Genomic DNA, 20,468 nt, shown 5'->3' on the forward strand with positions numbered 1-20,468 from the left:
TCAAGGAAACGTATTTTGGAACCAGAATGTTACTACACAGATCAGCCAGTCATTCCATGGAGTCACCTTTAGATCTGTTCCTGAATCTTTCTGATTCTCAGAACTTGTTCATTTCTGAAGCATAAGAGCCTCTAGAAGCTTCATACTTTTCAGGCTAATGTTCTTACCACTGTAGTGAAACCAGTAAGTGCTAGGAAAGAGTAATTCCCATGTACTCCCTGAAAGTTGGGGCTCCTAAGTGGTTGACTATCTCTGAGTCCTGCAAAACCTTGCCAGAGCCAAAGAGCTTCAGAAATTCTAACCTGTTTCATACAGAATCCCCAAAAATACCCTCGGTAGCAGCTGCCATTTTGTTTAAAAATGGATAAATCTGAAAATGTATTTAGAACCTATTCCATAGAGAAAGATGAACACCCCCCATCAAAAAACAGAATTTTTTTTTTTTTCCATTTCTTTCTGAGTCTAACTGGTATTGCTATGAGACCAGAAGGTGGTGTGGTGGAGAGGTAGACAGAAAACGTTGTGAATATTCCAGAATCTGGCCTTCAAAGTGATAGGCTCAGAAAGTTGTTTTGAAACTAATCTTTAGGTATGACTCACACTAACCAATTCACGAGACTAATGTATAACCCAGAATGCCAATATTTGTTAGGACCTGGACATGGCATCTCTCACCTGTGCATTCTCTTCTAATAGAGAAACCTACATGGCAAATAATACTATATTCACCTCCACAAGTCAGAGAAGGATCTCCTTGCATCCAACTGTGCAATAGGGATATATTATCTACAGGAGGATTATTATTGTTGTTGTTATTATTATTGTGAACACTGCATTAAAATAATTATCAACTATCATTGAGTGCCGGCTATGTGCTTATTAACATATTATCTAATTTTATAATAGATTTTTAAGTTGTGTATTACTAAACATTTTTAACAGATGAGAAAACACTAGATCAGAATGCAAGTGACACATTCTTCTTTGTGTAGCTAAGAGTCAGAACTGAGCTCCCTCTCAAGTTGGCCATCCTAGAGCTCCAATGTGCTCAGCAAGAGCCTCCTTTAACTTACCACTCACGTCTCCTGAAGTCTCCTCTCCTTTTGATGGCTTTTGTCTTTTTTTTTTACACCCTAATTCCTACATTTCACTATGAATTATTCTTTCTATGCTGTTATTATTTGTACCTTTGTTTTCTACTTCTAGCCTTAAAAATTCTGTGATTTTAAGTAATCTCTCATATTTCAGTTGATTTTGTAATTTTACTTCATTAATTTTAGTAGTACTTTATTAGCATTCCTTTTTTTTGGCACAATACTTTGACACAATCTTTTATTTTTGTTTTTTTATTTTTTTCCCTACTGATTTTGTCTTTGATTGCAAAGCCCCTGAGGGGTTTTTAAAAACAAAATCTCCAGTAAACAAGGAGAAGTATATTAAGCCATATCTTCTGTTTTATTCTGTATTTCACCTTCTATAATACAGGTGACTTTTAGTTGATTGAATCATTGCTCATATTTTATTCCTGCTATCAGTATACTTTTATTGTAGTGAAAATGTTAGTTTATCTGTAATATGATAGTCAGCTATGAATTTGTGGTAGTGTGCCCTCACTCTGAACTGTCTCCTTAGCCAGTTGATTAGTAATCGAAATTCAGCTATTGATAGTACCTGTTTTAAAGAAAAGCATTTGCAATATTAAGGGCCATGGAAGAAAAAAAAAACACAAACATTTTGCTAAATATAAACATTTTCTCCTAACAAATGCATCCCAGTTTGTAACCAAACTGATGAAACAAACGAGGTTCTAAGCATCAATGACCTTGACTTTCACAAAAGGGAACATTGCAAAGCTTCCCCATGTATATTGCTTTGCAATAAGGTTGAGATGTTTTCCACTTAAGAATCTTAAAAAGTTGTGGTAATATGGCATTTGAGATTAAAAGTCATGTAACAGTTTTCAAAGAGGAAGTTGGGTACACAGTGCTTTAGATCACTTTTCAGTTTTCTTTTAATATATCATAATATCAAATTATTGATCAATGAGTTTGGGCATAAATCCTAAAGAGATAAGAGGACTGCTTATAGAATGACTTTATTTACATGAAATTATAGTGTTTGTAATTACTGAATATAAAATTAAAAGGCAATTTAGCTCCATATATTGCTGTCAATAAGCCAGCATGCCTGTTTACGATGCAAACGAGAGGGTATTTACGGATTGTGTTTCTCAACATATCACACTGAACTCTTTCTTTGAGGATCGAAGATAGAAACTGCGGTATGTACATCAGTCCTATTATTGAGCCACTCAGATAGAAATGGCATGAAGTTCAACTGCTGTCTAAAATTAAAGTTTTTAAAAAGCCACAAATGATTTTTATCAGAGAAGTATTTTTCACAATGATGCTTAAATGTGAGATGGTGGCTCAATGATATTTTATAGGAAATCTGTTCTTAAGCTCACTTCCTTGAAGTGTATGATCTGGGTTTGTCAAGAGGAAAGACAAAAAAATCTTCATGAATATATCCCTAACTTTATCAAAGACATGTTAGAGAGATAGAAAATCAACTGTTTCTAATTAAGAGACAAAAGCAAAGAAGCAGCAGCAAAAGAAAAAGGAACTCACTAAGAAACACTTGGAGACTATGCTACATAGTAGACATAAAGGGTACCTGACTTTCAAATATTCTTTCCAATCCTTTGATTCCCCCTGATTTACTTCTAAAGTACTCCAAGTAGATCCAGGCATAGTTGTACACTGTTCCCTCACTCACACACTTGGATTGATGCTGGACACATGAGAAAGTAGGGCATCCAATAAGAATACAAGGTACAAACTGGAACCTTACCTAAACATTTCAGATCTTTCATGAAAAATGAAACCAATTACAAAACCCATTTTTTTGTATTTCTAATCAATTCAAATTGTATTTATCTAGCACCATAGGATGCAAGGTAATGATGTCCACCATAATTTACAGGATATAAGGAAGATACAGACCTGTTCTGAATGGAGAAAATGTATTTTGCATCAGCCTAATCCTTCATTATCCGATTTCCACAGTAACAAAAACAAATTTACTTTTTCTATAGGTTTATTTTCTACTATGCTATGCCATCTTGGCTTCTTGCTAATATCCTGTGTGCCTTGACCCCTGGTTTTTAATTCTCAGTAAGTTTAACACTCAATACATTTTTGTTTTGGGTTTTTTTTTTTTTTTTTTTTTAACTTTTAAAACTGCAATTATTTTTGCACCAACCTAATATTGGCATCTAATAGCTTTTGGCTGCAAACAACAGCAAATGTAACACAAAATTGATTGAGCCATAAGAAAAAAAATGTACTATTTCCCATGGGGAGAAGTCCCAAGGACGGCGTGGTTTTCGTAGTGTTGGTTAATACAGCAGCTCGATATCATCATTCAGGCTTTCAGCTCTGGCATCCATACAGTATCAGCCTTCTCTTTCACTAGCACACAATGTAGTTCACAACAAGCAGTCCCAGGTACCACATGCAGACACAACCACCCTTAGCAGAAGAGACATGAGAGACATTACTTCCTGTGCATATATTTTTAAGAGTTATAAAAACTCTCCCAGAAGTTACCCAACAAATTTCCTCTTATATCATGACAAGCCCAAATTGGATCATATGCCCTTGCCTAACCAACCACTGGCAAAAACAATGGGATTACTATGATTGGTGTATAGACTAATAAGATTTACCTATAAGGGGGGGATAAGGAGCAGTAGCTGCCTGAAAATAATTGGAGCTTTTCTTAAATCAAAAGGAAAGAATAGCTGTTAGGTAAGCAATGGACATGTGGTTTCATTTATTAGTATTTTGTAAATAGTGGATATTTTTCATTCATGTCTCATGTCCCCAAATTAATTCATTAGCACACAATAGAAGGTAGATTTCAGGAAGAAGAAGAAGGCAAATCCCCACTTGTCATACTTTATGTCTGATATAGTTAGCATATAAACTTACTCTTCAGGCCCAACTATATTCAGATATTTTAAATCTCAGTGGTTTTCTACGTGGTTTGTTATCTCAGTACAGTTGCCCATAACCATTTCTAGTAGAGCATATATCACACTAGATTTTAACCATCTGTATGCATCCCCATGCATACAGATGGTGAGTGAACTACTTGAAATTTATCCAAAGCACCTCGTACCATGTTGGACACATTGTAGACACCCAATTTATTCATTCGTTCAACATTTATCTATTCATTTATTAGCAAGGCAGAATTCCATAGGCCCTAGAGCTAGCCTGTTTCAGCTCATATCCTCACTCCAGCACTTACTAGCTGTGCAACCTTTGGCAAGTTTTCTCATCTATAATAGAGAAATAATAGTATTGCCTGACTCATGGGGTGTATTTTGTGAACATTAAATGAGCTTGTATGTTTAAAGCTCTTATAAAAATGTCTGCCTAATAGTATGGGCTTATTAAATGTTAACTATTTTTACTTATTAATATACTATTTCTAATGTAGATTGCAGAATTTTTCATCCTATTTACCACCACCAGAACCACATATAGATCGCATCTCTCTGTGTGACAACACAATGACAGTTTGAATACAGTTTGATAAAAGAGGGCTTAGATTTTCTCTCAAGTGCCTGCAGCTCAGAAACAGCAAGAGTTCAGAGCTGAGTTTCAGCAAAGCAATGGAGAATGAGAATTCCAAATTATTTGTCTGTTGCTTCTAGAGAAAACATTTTGAAAGCCAATTGGCTTGATCCAACTAAGCTGTATCTCTTTAATAACTGTCAAAAGTGTCTAGTTTCATCTTACTATACAAAAATTAAAGAGAAGTAACCTCAATTAATATGTACACAATGAGCATTGTTACTGAAAACTTGTTAAATTGATCCATGTAAGATTTCAATTACATCTCTAGATTTCTGTATCTACCTTTTCTATCAAAAAATAAAAATGAAGAGAGTCTGACTCTTACTGTACCATTTCTAAAACACTATAAAATACACTTGAAGTCTTTATAATTCATTTGAAAAGGCTATTTTGATATCTTTTCTTGATCATGACCCTGCCATTCTTACTAAAATCTTAGGAGGCTCTTGAAAGCTATAAAAGTTATTTATTGAGTGGCACTTTTAAAATAAATGACAATTTTTGAAACTGCCGTAAAATATTTCATTAATAGAAGAATGGGTGCACAATAAATGGATTAGAAAAACAATAATTTGTGAATTCATTATTAAACGCTTTTAGAAATAGCACTATGTTGTAATTGTCAAGATTTGTTTCTCTTCTGTAGGTGGGAAATTTTCAATTTTGTGTAAGACCTTGATTTTCTGTATCATTTTTACAGTAATTCAGTACTTAGGTTTTTGACTTGCATATAATTTGTTTCTTTCCATTCTTTTATTCTCTATGTTATAGGTATAAGGGGGGAAATGAGGTAGCAATGAATATAATTTTCACTTGGCTCATGGATTCATTTTTATGTTAGCAATTTTTTCTGAAATTTATATTGACTACAATTGCTAAATATAAATTGAGGTGATTGATCTGGAAATGAAAAACTCAGTTTGTTTAAAATTTTATAACATTTATTACTTCATAATACATTATTTGTAAATAATGCTCATGTTTTCTCTTCATTCTGTAGGAAATCTGTGTTTCATATACTCTAAGGAACAATTAATTAAAGATTCACTATTATTTTATATACCACTAAGAAAAAATGTTGCAAATTAAACTACGTCAAAAACGGTTTCATATCACTTGAATTTTTATTTTGTACTTATTGAATGATCAAACTTATTCAGACAGATATTATTTTTGTCACTCTCATACATAAAGAGGAAAATAAAACAAAATAGATCAGTTAATTAATACTAAGATTTTTAAATCTGTTCTCAACTCAAGAGTTGATGATGTCCATCTTTTACACGCTATTTATTTTTCTTTGTGCCATCAAGATTGTAGATAAAGCATTTCTTTAAACATTGCTTCACTATTGCTTCCGAAATCTTTCAAACTACTTGACTCTCATTCTGTTACTGTGTTTCCCTGAAAATAAGACCAGGTCTTGTATTAATTTTTGCTCCAAAAGACGCATTAGGGCTTATATTCAGGGGATGTCATCCTGAAAAGTCATACCAGGGCTTATTTTCCAGTTAGGTCTTGTTTTCGGGGAAACACGGTAATTTTGATTGTATAAGCTTACAATGGAAAGCTTCAGAGCACAACCAGGATTTAGATCCCTTCCTCAAATTGTCTTTAAAACCCTTTTGCCGCAACAGTCGGATATACTCGGATCTGAATGAACATTTCCATCCGCTGACTGCAGACGGAAACTTCCAGAAAGGAAGTTTAGGAAAGCAGATGTACATTTTTTATATTCTTCTTCTGTTTTTCAAAAATAAATAATAGGAGATTTTTATACTTATAAATAATGTCATTTATATACAAAGCAGCTCAACTTGTTATTAAATGCGTAAAATAGTCAATACATCAACATTTTGTTTTTTTGTGGATTTCTGACACATTTTGAAAAAAAAAAAACTTTAAATCAATTAACTCCGCAAAAGAGTTAACTGATTTGTTGACTGGAGCATCGACAGGAATTACAAGCAGGTTGAGCATGCCCAGGCCTGGTAGACAGTGATAGTAAGATGCCATGGATTATAAAGCCAACCCCCATTTCAGAGATGTACAATTATGAGGAAATGATGTATTGTGAAAACAAAAAGTATTCAGTTAAATGTTTTAATCACTCCACTACCCATCTCCATGGCATTTTCCTAAGCCTACACAACAGGAGCCCCATATCACCCTATATCATCAGTTCTCTCACTCTTCCACGTACATCTTCTTATGAACGCAGCGCAGATCAGTAACAGAATTCACCAACACTGGTTATAAATGCAAATATTCCAGAAACTATCAAGCCTAATGAACCTGCACAGTAGGTTTTATTTCTCATTATGCCTTCTTGATTATAAGGTACAGATACTCAGATCACTATCAATATTAGCATTTGCAGGATACTATATACTGCAACTTAAAGCTGAAAAGCAGGCCAAAAAAAACCAGGAAAACTGAGGGATGCACTGCACAGTGATCACAGGTGTGAGCCCTGAGGTCGGCCATGTTTGGAATCCTGGCTCCACCACATGTTAACTATGTGACAATGAGCATGTTTCTTCTCTAAGCCTCAGTTTCTTCAGAGTATTCTATAGCTTAAATTCCTGAAGGAGAGAATCTTACTGGCCTCACTCAGCTTTTCATGCCAAACAGTGTCACTGGCCTCAGGCCAGCACGTAAGTGAGCTGTCATTGAATTAGGTCCTCATTCCTCCTTAAATCCACTGTGACTGTGGCTGTATGAGGTGGTCATACATTCTACATAGACTCCTTTTTCGCCATGAGAGCCTTTGAGCAAGACAGTTTCACTGAAAAGGAGCTGTGGATGGGCAAGAACTAGGGTTCACATCTCAAGTATATCTCCTACCCACCATCTGCAGGATTTAGAGCGAGGTCTCCTCCTCAGAAAAGAAATGAAGTTTAAAAAAAAAAAAAAAAAGATATAAAGATTTTGAACAAGTTGGTCAGCTTAGAAATAAACCTTAGTAATAATGATCCTTTTTGACATAGGACATTATTCTTTCTTTAAACAATGAAAATTAGAGATGGGAAAATAATTGAACTCTTATTAGAACCAGTGCCCTTCTACCATTAAGGAGATGAATCTTGAGAAACGTGTTCTACTTGTCTTGGAGAGACAGGGATGGAAGGAGATCAACAGTGAGAATTAGAAAATATGGAGAATAATTCATATTAAAAACACGAAAACTGGAAGATGGTAAGCCAAAGTTTTCCTACCTCTAGTAGGAGTAGCTCACTATTTTATTTTATTTATTGATTTATTAATTGATTTAGTATCTTGCCATTTTAAAAGTTTGATCTTTATTTTTAATTATGGTTTATTGGGGTGACAATTGTTAATAAACTTACATAGATTTCAGGTGTACAGTTCTGTAATACATCATATATATATATCATATTGTGTGTTCACCACCCAGAGTCAGTTCTCTTTCCATCACCATATATTTGATCCCCGTTGATCTCTCGTTTTTAATAAAAATGTTTGCCTTTTAAGCTATTCTGCTGTTTTGAACACCACTCATCAGCACCTCTCTGCTTATTCCTCTTGGATCCAAATTTCCTGTTGTCTGGTCCTATTTGCTACTTGTTATTCATGCTTTCCTCTCTGTTTCCTGGCGATCAGAGTTGTGTTCCCAGCTGTCTAACTATGTCAAGAAGATAACTGTAAATTGTAATTCACCATTTGTGTCAATAGATGCTGTCATGGGGCATATTTGAGTTTCCATAATGGCAAGAAGAGGCATCCAGGAGAAACTCATGGGCTGTCTTGATAGTGTGAACTGGCATCTTATTCTCTTTTTTTCTCTGACTCTACACAAAGTATAGGTCTCAGGAAACACACATAACATGCATCAAGTATCCAGTACATGACAAAGGAAACCTAACAGTAAATGAGTATTGTACTCCCTTTGGAGGACAAATATATTTAAAAAAAAGAAAAGAAAAGAAAACTAAGGAGAAAGAAAAGAAAAAGATGAGGAGAGCAGGAGGATTTTGATCAGAGAGCAGGAGAAAGAGAGAAAGAGAGAGAGGGGGGAGAAAGATAGGAGAAAGAAAACCAACATGGCTGTAGGAGGCTGAAGAGAGAAATCCTTAAAAGGCAGAGAAAACACCTTCTATAGAGCCAGGAACTAGAGACTGTGGTGATGATTTCATAGGTGTATACTTATTTCTAGACTCATCAATATGTATATATTGCATATATTACATATGTACAGCTTTTTGTATGTCAATCATACATACATACATACATAATTCTTAGAAAATGCAGCTGATGAGTATCCAGTATTTCCTCCTACATCACATTCTTCCAAAGACACCTCCAGAATAATAATGTATACACCTCATCAATGTTTGTAGTGTGGTATTTGTAGGATTGGGAGGAATGTTGATTCTTTTCTCAAAGTAAAGCTAAGCAGACCCATTTGTATCCAATTTACACAGGCATTTATGAGAGATACTACGTGAAAACCATACTCCTAAGCAAAATTCTCCCTGCCTTTCTTTGGAGACTTTTGTGACTAGATAAATAGCGGAAATCTGGAGGTACCTAGATCTATTTTTTAAAAAAGAAGAAGGAAAAAAACCCCAGGAGGCTGTGCATTTTATGGTTTTATGAAGGTAGGATGTACCTGCTGTGCTTCCATTTGCTCCACAGTCTGAAAAACCACCTTTCATCTCCAACCATTTTATTGGCACTGTTACCAGAAGTCAGCTCTTTTCTGACATGATAGGGAATATATAATCTCTGGCTTCTCTCTTACTTCTTTCAAGAAAAACTTTCTAAACTGGGGAGAAGATACACCCACCCCACCCCAACCCCGCCCCGCCTGACATTCAAACGTCTGCAAACTTGTGGAAGATTGTGACAATGATGCTACACTTCACTTACTGCCTAAGGATCCTTAGATCTGGAAAGAATTTGAATGAAACTTTTGACGGTGGCTCATTTTTTTCCCCAAAATCTCTCAGAGTGGGTGTCATACATGGAATTCTCTGGGAAACACCACTGAGTCAGGGGTGGCTTACTGGCATATGCTTTCTATGTAAGGGAGTGGAGGAAGCAGGTTTGAGCAAAGGCAGTTGCTGAACTGGGATGCAGTTACCACGAGCTGTAGCTGATTCAACCAGATCCTTCATAAATGAACCAATTTGAAGCAGGGGGCCTGGCCTTTATACCAGTATCTCCCAGGCATTGGATGTGGGATGTCCCTGAGGACGTGAGTTTAACCTCGGGCAAGGCAGTTTTCTTCAGTCCAGGGTGATTCTATAGAAAGATTTCATGTCTGTGAATTGTCAGCGGGCAGGACTCCCTGAAACTGAAAGCCTCATTCCTGAAAGGCAGGGAAGGATGCACGTGATGTCTTATGGTTTCCACCTACACCTACAGAAGATCAAAGGAAATTCTGATGGAATAAAATCACTATATTCTGTCCTGTACCTCAAAAATGCATTCTAGCACATTCCGTATTATCTCCCAGATTCTTTATAAAAATTACTCAGAAAGTTACTTTCAGTTTGGGGCATTTCTGCATTGGAATATTTTTTTAGTAATAATGTTTTCAATATTTCTTTGAACTTCTCCTGTTTGCTCTTTAATTTTGCATGCTGTTGTTACAAAATACAATACACAAATAGAGACCGTACTAGTGATTTCTCCAGAAATCATTATGTTTATGCAGTATGGTAGACTATCTCACTATATAATCTGAGAAATCGTTATCAATTTGTAGACCTGGAGATAGACATAATTAAAGTCCTACTAAGGAGAATAAATATAAGGAATGGAGAGAAGTTGTCATGGCAACCAAAATCTGGTTTCCTCATTTTACACCAAAAAAGTATTAACCTTTAAAATACCTTAATATTTTTTCTACATTGTATTTTAATCAGTGGCCATTTTGCATATTAGATTTGCTAACTAGAGCAAATAAACATAGCTGAATCACTCGTTCTTGCAATTTAGCTTCTTACATTACATTTTAAAGTATTTTTTGAAAAATCTGGCCTTTGGAAATTAAACTCTTTGTAAGATCCAGTTTTCTCCAAAGCAAAGCAGTATTAAAGGTGTGTTTTTTTCTTCTTTGTGGAATTTAAAATAATTCAGGTTTATAATATATTTACAATGTACAGATATGGAGAGGAAAGTGACTCTTCTACTACAAGCATATCATTTCTAAATATACCTCTCCAACTGCTTTATACAAAAGATTTTATTTACAGAATTTGGACATACATGTTTCATAACTTGTATTTTTCATCTAACACTACTGTATTTCCAGATTTGCAAATATTTACCTCTAAGATAATTTTAATAACGTTTTACAGATTACCATAATTTAAGAAGTCTCTCTGGTAGGCAGTTTCTGGTCTTCTAATATTAGAAATAATTTACTGTTAATATCCTTATATTAAATTGTTTGTACACCTAAAGTTAATTCTCTATTGTGAATTTCTAGAAAAAGAGTGAGAGCTTCTACAGCCTTTGACATGGTCTATTACTTTGACCTCTATGAAATATTATTCTAACCTATGATCTTCCCCAGGTCCCCAGGTTTTTGTACCCTCACTTTCATATCTATACTTAGCTACATTTACAAATTAATACATATTATCTCATTGTTATTTGAACATCCAGTTTGTTGACTCTTTGTGAGATTAAACTTTTTTTTTCTTTGAGAATTGTTTCCTCATGTCCTTTGTACTAAACTTTCTTCTAAATGGGAATTTATTTTTCTGTTCAGTATTTCTCTTGGCATATTCCAGGATACTAAATTCTACTTTAACTAAATGATTATACCTCTAAAACTATGTAATTAGTAAGATGATTTGTATTTTCCATTTACTGGTAAACCAATTCAAAAGAAAACCATAAATACCTTCCCAGTACTGATTTAATTGTTTAATAATACTTAAATGTTATTATGAGAGTAACCCAGAAGGAACCCTTGGTGAGGCTAAATCTGTGTAGGACAAATCACTTAACCTCTCCACATCCCAATTTCTTCTGTGAAGTAAGACAGAATTACTTTTTCTCATTACCTTAATGAGAACTGCGGATATTATACTTAAATATCAATGACAATATTTTGGCACATAGTAGGTTCTTAATAAATGGCATCTTTAGTTTTTATTAGCCCCATTTAGTAGTACAATATTGTAGTATGTCCCTTATTATAGTGGTTTTCTAAACCACAGTGGATTATGGCTCAAATCATTAGTGGATTATGAAACTAATGTATACAATTTGGAGATAAAACTAGAATTGTTTAGTGAAAAAGAATAAAATTGAATATATCAAAATAATTCACATGTAGTAAGGGCAAGTGTTATGTGAAACTTTCATTCTATATATAACATACAGGTGGAGAGAGTGTTATAATAGAGTACAGTATAAAATGTATTTCTTAAAGGTAGCAGCTGAAGTTTTGGGGTTGTCAAAAACTTTCAAACAAAACAATTTTATTAGATACTTGTCTCACTCATAGTGTGCAAGCTTCTTATTCTACAGTGGCTAAGACACACAAGTTCTAATTACTACTATATGACTTTGAACCAGTTGCGTAACTTCTGTATGTCTTAGTTTCCTCACCCGTGAAACAAGATAAAATTACATTTATCTCATAAGAGTGGTATGAGAACTATATGATTTCATAAAACTAAACCACTTTGTAGGTACTCAATAACTGTTGGCTGTTATTTTATCAAGACTTGAGTAGAATATAAAGGTTTTTTCTGAATTAGTGAACAATACCACATGCACTAAAGTACATAAGAGAATATAAAGTCATTTGGACTGAATAATTAGCTACTTTTTCTATCTACAAATGATGCTTCTTGATAAGCACCTTACATCCATAAATATGAATTTTCAAGAGCCATGTAACTATTCTTACTTTTGCTATTTACAAACAATATTATCTGTCAAAATATGAAGGAATAAAAATGAAATATTAAGCAATCAATTAGCCTTTCTTTGTCAGTATATTAGATCCTTAATTGCCCATTATATTTTTGTACTTTATGAAATACTTTTTAAAAAAATGTACAGAAGTAAACATTAAGTAGAAAGAGCATGTCTATATATTTTTTACAATCTTTTGTTTATTTTTTTTTTAATCAGAAATAGTAGGGATAATATCATTAGCTAATAAGAACTGAAAGTTTATAACTTTTACCTTGGATGAAACACCTCCCAAGCCCACATTATGTTTGAAAGGATTGTTTTGGGAAATTATAAAAACATTGTTTGCTTCCTTAAAAAAAAAAAAAAAATACTGCGTAAACTGCAAGTGCATTTACGAAATGTTGACTCTACTCAATGAAAGTCTTATTTTAACTATAATCTTTTAGATCGTTCAACTTACATGTGGAAATAGTTTATATTCCAAATAAGCTAGGATAATATGAAAATACTTAACAGCCCAGGTGGCAAAGGACCCAACCACCTGTGTGCACAAAAGCTACAAACAATGAGTATTACCCCACTTGGAGGTAGTAGCTGAACATCAGTCTGGGAGACCAGCAAAAATACCCCACTTCCAGAACATGACCAGAATTGAACTCCAACACAGACAATGTGCCTTTAATTTAATGATGGCTCTATTGTATTTAGCTAGTTGTATCTAACACATCATTTCCTTTAAATCCCATAGGAAACCATAATTCCTCAAATATCCTCAACTAGCCTGTGGAGATGAGCAATAATGCCTATCATAGCTGGAGATTCTTACAGAAGAGGAAAAAAATTCATTTTTTGAATACATACATACTAATATTTCATACATATGTATGGGTTTCTGTGCATACTTTTAGTCTTGCTGACTCAGATGAAATATAAAAGTTTTCAATATCAATAGTTTCACATAAGTTATGCAAAGAGTACTTCACGTTTTTGCACGGAGACAAGATCCTAAGCTAAACAGAATCAGAAAATCAGGAAAAGCTTTTGGAAAGTGACCTTATATTGGAAAAAGATAATTTTTCCACAATCTGGAATATTCTGGGCTGCCAAGTTCTATGAGGGAAGAAGGGAAGGAGAGAGGGAGGGAGGGAGGTGGGGTAGATTTATTGATTAATCAACTGATCAAAAGATGGAACAAACTTACATGCTAGAGTACTAAGTCCTTTGCCTAGATTATCTCATTTTATACTCATTAAGACCGTATGTATTTTGTATGATTATTCTCATTTTACAAATGAAGAAACTGAAGAACAGAGATCTGAACTTGTATCTGTCTGATTCTACCTTTCTCGACAATATTAGTAGCTACTTGCGGAAACTTTAAAGCTTAAAAACAGAGAACTATTATAAAATAAATATTGATTATCAATGTATTCATATTAGCCCCAGCCATCACCTCCATCCAGAAGATCCAAAATCTCTGGATTTTGATTAAGATTTTAATAATAACCCCACACATTTGAGATTATTCTTCTTTCAATTGTACTTCCACTAAACAGATAAGTATGCATAATTAATTCACAGAAGGTTTGAATTCTATAAAACTCCTTTATTCTATTTGCTGGTTATCTCTAGTTCCTTGCAGATCAAAAGGGATTTATGGGTCCATCAACTTTCCTGCTGAGACAGTGAAGTTACTTATGCCCAGGCTTGTTTGCATTTATCTATTTCTGCCGAGAGTCATGTTTACTTTCTCACCAGCACAGCCTGAAATCTTAAGTCACACAGTAAAATTAATGAAGTGCAGAATATGTTTAGATTGGAGAATATGATTTCAATCACACCTTTTTAGAATACCTCCCTTATATTTAGAGTACTTCACATGTCTTAAAAAAATCTAGGTAAGGCAGCTTTCAGTTCTCCATATTTCAAAAGGCAGATAAATTGAGGTCAAATGCTTTATCAAAATTTAGCTAGTGAAGAGGACTAGAATTCATGTGTGCTGTATTCAAAACTAAAATTTTTTTCATTGACGATTTTAAGGATTTTTTTAACATTTTGGAGATAAACAAACATTTAAAATAATTGAATGAATTAATTTAATAAATTCAATAATATATTCAAAATAAATAAACTGAAATAATTAGACAAGTCATGTTTCATTATCGGTGCCTTGATATAGTCAATCATGTCATGTACAGTGGCTTCAAAAATTCACCAGTAAGACAAGTAAATTATGGAACAGAGTACTGTTTACAGTAAATGTCAAAAAAAAAAAAGAGAGAGAGAGAGAGAGAGAAAGAAAAAATATGACTGGAAGGAAAACATACCATCAATAAATGACTAAATGCCATTCAAGAACTAATTTCTGAATAACGTTTATAACATCTTAGAATATCAATGTTATCATAGTTTTCTTCATAACCATTTCAAAATTCACTAGGTAACATTTTAAATGTTATCAGTTATCAACATTTCCAATATATTTTATCTCTTTATTTCAGGGCAAACAAAATATTTTGAGTGTAGAGCATATATGTTGTCAGCAACTGTTTCATACAAATGTAAATTACAAAGTCAAATCTACACAGCAAACAATTGCCTACATAAATAACTAATAGACCTGACAGTTTACGTAGTATTGTTGGGAGAGAATGCTTTCAGTAACTATGTCTGGGCTTACCTTCTGGGGAAGAATCTCCACTGTGGTGCCATAAATATTTTATGAACCAACATAAAGTAATATGCTAATGATAGACTATTTACTCAGTGAGCAGGTGCATCTCTGATGTTTTTTTCATCTGTGGTATATCTTTGATGTGGGATCAGTTAAGCCATTTTGAATTATTCTCTTTTGTTTCCCTCCCCTCACAGTTCCACCTGAACCTAAAATGGTGAGCGAGAGTCATCATGAGGCTCTGGCAGCCCCGCCAGTTACTACTGTTGCTACTGTTCTACCAAATAATGCCACGGAGTCAGCCAGTCCTGGAGAAGGAAAGGAAGATGCCTTTTCTAAGCTGAAGGAGAAGTTCATGAATGAGTTACATAAAATTCCATGTGAGTATTATAGATTGTTCCTTGAGTAAAAATAAATGGTTGAAAATCACTTTACCCATTGGATAAAAGGCAGACTTCCTCTTAACATACTATATACATACATTTAATTTTTTTATTATAGGAATGGTAGTGTTCCAATAATAAAGTGGAATAATCTTGGAAATGGAATATTTTATAAGTCTTTGAATATACTTAATTAATGAAAATACACTTTATAAAATAATCTGTATCTTGTGTTCAGTGTAAGTGGGTCCTTTTTTTTTTTATCTTTAGTGTCTGTCTCTCAAGAATACTAATGTTTATGGCTTGTGCTATATTTTAGTTTTGTGTTTATGAAATCATTGTAAAAATCATTTCTAAGTAATACCTAAAATGCACTTTCCCGATTGCAAGCTTGATTTCCTTTTATTCATTTATTAATATTTCAAAATATTTTGCACAGTTTTTAAATGTTTCTTTGTTGTCATCAGGCAATAAAAATTAATTTGTACCTAAGTTTATTTATATGAGTGTAGCACTCAGTCCAAACAGTGGTATTTGATTTAGATTTTAAACCACAGGGTTGTGTGTTTTTTCCCTTTGAATTTGAACACTTATTGTGTACTGAACACTTTCCTAGATGCTAGAAAAACAGGTTTCAGCCCTCACAAAGCTTATATTCTAGTGGAGGAAAGAAGTAATAAATCAATAAAGAGTCAAATATGTGTAGTACCTCATGTAGTGATAAATGATATAAGAAAAACTGAAAGAGCATAAGTGGGATAGGATAGAGGCCAGAGAGTAAAAGGTTCTTATAATTTAGAATGATGGAGCTGGTTTTCTTTGTTAGGAAGCCCTCAGGTAGTAGGGGAGGAAGTCATAAAACACCTGGGAAATAAAATCCCTTGCGCAAGAATCTTCCTGAAACAGCCAGGAGCTCCGTGTGCCTTAAGTAGAATGAACAAGCTGGAGAGGGGCAGAAGATGAGTCTGGATTGTAGCAGAGGCCCATGTCACAAGGGGCACTGCAGATTGCTCTAAGGGATTTGGATTTTCCCCTGAGTGAAACAAAATGCCTTTGGAGGGATTTGAACAGAGGTGTCCCAGGATCTGACGCAGGTTTTTCTTTAAAATCACTGTTGATATTGTGTTGAAATATGCTTGGAGGGGCATGGGCAGAAGATAAAGCTAGCTGTTGGAATAATCCAGATGAGAGATTTATAAAATTTGTAAGAGAATTATCCTCTGAGGCCAATGAGAAACTAAATGAAAAAATACAAGGAATCACCTCCTTATCCCTCAAGTAATTTACCAGTTATTGATCCCTCTGTCCACTTTTAACACATTCACGTTCACATGACAGACACACTTAGCACAGTTGTTAGCAATGACCGTTCTCAGTAAGAAGACCCACGACCTAGTGGAGATGGAGATGGTCCAATAGATAGAGCCCTAGGATAGGAAACGCTGGCTCCCGGTTCTCTGCTTTGCTCTGCTGCTGAGCTGAGGGACTGACTTGGGTATTTTGATACACATTTGAGCTCATAACTACATGGCAAAAACCAAATGTGTATATCATGGGGGCAAACTCCCACCTGAATATTTTATCAAACTGTTTGCTTTAAAAGAAATGTGTTACAGGGAAGCAGAGGCAGCAATGAGTAACACCAAACCAAGTGCATATTCTGCTTTGTCTTCTATCTCCTCCTCTGTAAGAGCAAACAATATGAGAGACGTGGCAACATCGAAAACTTTGGGATTGAATGTTCCCCAGGTATCTATGTAACCCGTTCTCTCATCTATTTTAGGCCTTTACCCAAATGTTATCTTCTTAGTTAGAACTTCCCCAACCACACTATTTAAAATCTGACCCAGTCCCACCCCATCTTTGCCAGCATTTCCTGTCCTACCCCTTGTTTTTTATTTCTCACTATTATTACTTAGCACCATTTGCAATACTATGTATTTTATTATTTGTTTTTAAATCATTTGGCTCCTTCCAAAATAATGTAAGCTTTATAAGGGCAAAAAGGTGGGTCTGCTCTATGCATAGTTATATCTGTGGTGGTGCCTGGGATATAACTATACATGAGACACTCAATATCTGTTTGTTGAATGAATGAATGAATGAATGATCAATTTAACTTATATCCTGAGCCACCCCTCTTAAACTTTGATGCCTTAAGGTGCTTAAAAATTAAAGGATATTAAAAATTCTTAATTTCTAATACTAAGGAAAACATGTTTTCAATGCTTGACTGTGTCATTCACACTGGAAAAGCGAGTTGTTTCCATACTTAGTGAGAACCATGATTTAACCTTTGCCACTTAGAGCCAGGTGTGATTACTTTATATTTTCCTTCCTGTTCCTCAGTAGGAGAACAATCAGCTGGAAAAAAATCATCTATGAAAATTGCCCTTCTTTGTTTTCTTTCTTTTGGCTAACCTCATTTCATTCCTTCCCAAGCGATTGTCTCACTCTTGTGTCCCTTTCTTGGGCACTGGAAATCAGCCCAGTTTTCTCCTCCATGGAGATTTGCTTTTGAACAGTAACCTAAAATAACAGAATGTCAGAGGATATGGGTAGTACCTGTAGAAATATTATGTTGTTAGCTCTCTCCCTGGTTTAATAGGAAAAGGGAAATGAAATAACTAAATTATTTTAAATGGTACGGTAAATAAGTGTTAGAAAAAACTGTATCATAAATATAGCCATCTAGATTTATTAAAAATATGTAACTAAATATTTCACACTTTTATTTTTAATCCATTACAATTTTAACTTCCAGTGTAACTGAAATTTCTAATGGGATTTATACACAGGGAGCAACACTAAACAAAAATAAAACATCCCTAAAATTACATTCCTTTAGGAGCATATGTTATATAAAGGTTATCGCTTTTGACTTGGCATAATATAGTATGACGCTAATGACAGGTAACAAATTAGAATATTAATCGATTTCAGTCTCTGAACGAAATCTTGGCTATCTGGCAGATGTGTTTTTTGCAAAATTGATAGCAAACAGCTTTACTCTGTCACTTGAAATTCCCACTTGCGAGAAGAGCAGTGTCACAATGGCAGTGAGTGTGCATGTCATTAGTTGGGTCCTCTGCACAGACCAGCATGGAACATATTCAGACCAAATTGCCTGATGATATCATCCATAACACCACGGGGCTTAAAATAAAAAAAGGAAAAGGAAATGGTAAATGCTGAGCATTTTTATCTTTCAATTCATTCTGCACACTGTTATCTAAATGAAGCAGACAAGCTTTCTCAGAATGTTTCTTTATTTTGCAGCTTTGATTTTAATATGACTAGGGCCATGGTTGGTTTGTAAAGCATGAACTCGTGTCATCCAAATAGCTGTGATTAAGATTTTGATATTTATGAGCTTCTTGAAGTAGAGTGCACCTTTCCTGAAGCATAGCAGCAAACCAAATAGCCGGAACCTGATTCTCAGTCTAGAATACGAGCAAGTGGGCTAAGGGTAGTCACGTAATTCATGCAGAAATACTATTGGATAGACATTTTAACGTAGGTATTAAAAACACAAGCTCTAGTCACAGACTACATGGGTTCAAATCTTAGCTCTACTACATACCAGCTCTGTGACTTTGGGAATGTTATTTAATGTTTCCGTGTATCCGTTTCTTCCCGTATAAAATGGGGATGAAAATAATATTTCCATCATAGCTTGTTGTGTGAAAGTATCAGTGCATATAAAGTGCTTAGCAGAGTGTCTCACATTCTATAAATGGTAGGTATTATTAAACTCAAGCTGTCATTTTTAACAAGCCTATTTCTATTTTATAAAAGCCCTCTATTCAGGTCAGACAGACACCCAAATTAAGAAAATTCCGGAAATTTTGCGGCCCAATAGATATGCATTTCATTTCTTAAACTCATTTCAACAATGCCTTATCTAGGAAAAACAACCTGTTGGTGTTTCCTCTTCCCATCATCTCCTCTAATTTCCTTTAAAAAAAAAATCCCTATAATTTCATTTTCTTACTCCGTCATTCCTTTCAGCCCATACATATACTCAAGGTTCGTATATCTGATGAAACTCCATGCACATTAAGGGCTTAAGAAATGTCAGTTTTCCTTTTTCATTTTCTAAACTTTTCTTCTTACCTTACCTCCTGTCAACTACTACTGTTTTCCTCCTTCATATCTACACCAAACAGACTGAAAAACATAACCTAGATTCTGACATCTGTTTCTTCAATTCCCATCAACAACTCAGTTCCTTCCACTGAAATTTCCACCCTTCAAGTAAATGATTTGTTAAAATGATTTAATGAAGTCTCAGGTACTCCTTGATACACAATTAAGAGGGTCATTGTCAACCTTCATTCGGTCTAATATTTCTGCTTCGTTGTCACCAACATCCAAAACCTCTTGATTTCCGGGACTCGACTCTCCTTTCCTCCTCTTCCTTCCTTTCCTCCTTATTCTCATTGACTGGTCCTCCGTTTTCATTGTCTTTTCTTCCCTTGAGCAGTAAAGTTCCTTATTTACAGGGTTCCATTTTCAATCCTATTCCATTCTTATTCCACCTGCTCTCCCTGGGTACTTATATTCACCCAGCCAGCCATTCTATTAAGAAACCTCATAATCATGCTTGTTGCCCTGATATATTCCTCCAATTCTATACCTCCAATTCTATACCTGCATTCATTCAAGTCCTGTTAATTCTCCTGAAAAACCTCTCAAAACCAGCCAGCACATGCACTCGTGTTTTCTCCCATGCTTCTCTCTGTCTTCCTGGACCCCATCCCCCTTAACGCTGACACCTTCTTTTTCATTCAAGAACCAGTTCAAATGTTATCACTTGAATGAGAAGTTCCATCATTTCCTAAAGCACAATTA

General features: G+C 34.6%; 1 protein-coding gene across 2 annotated transcripts in view; it reads left to right on the top strand.

Annotated features, from left to right (window-relative positions):
- The window catches only part of SYT1 (synaptotagmin 1), a 517,982-nt gene that overhangs the window by 304,966 nt on the left and 192,548 nt on the right, over window positions 1–20,468 (top strand). For both annotated transcript variants that reach the window (XM_033117597.1, XM_033117598.1), the window contains exon 4: window positions 15,429–15,611. In XM_033117597.1, the coding sequence (XP_032973488.1) occupies window positions 15,446–15,611 (166 nt within the window). In that variant the 5' untranslated portion in view covers window positions 15,429–15,445. The remainder of the gene's footprint in view (window positions 1–15,428; window positions 15,612–20,468) is intronic.

Source organism: Rhinolophus ferrumequinum, chromosome 10 (genome assembly GCF_004115265.2).
Source record: "Rhinolophus ferrumequinum isolate MPI-CBG mRhiFer1 chromosome 10, mRhiFer1_v1.p, whole genome shotgun sequence".
In the NCBI taxonomy this organism is placed as follows: Eukaryota; Metazoa; Chordata; class Mammalia; order Chiroptera; family Rhinolophidae; genus Rhinolophus; species Rhinolophus ferrumequinum.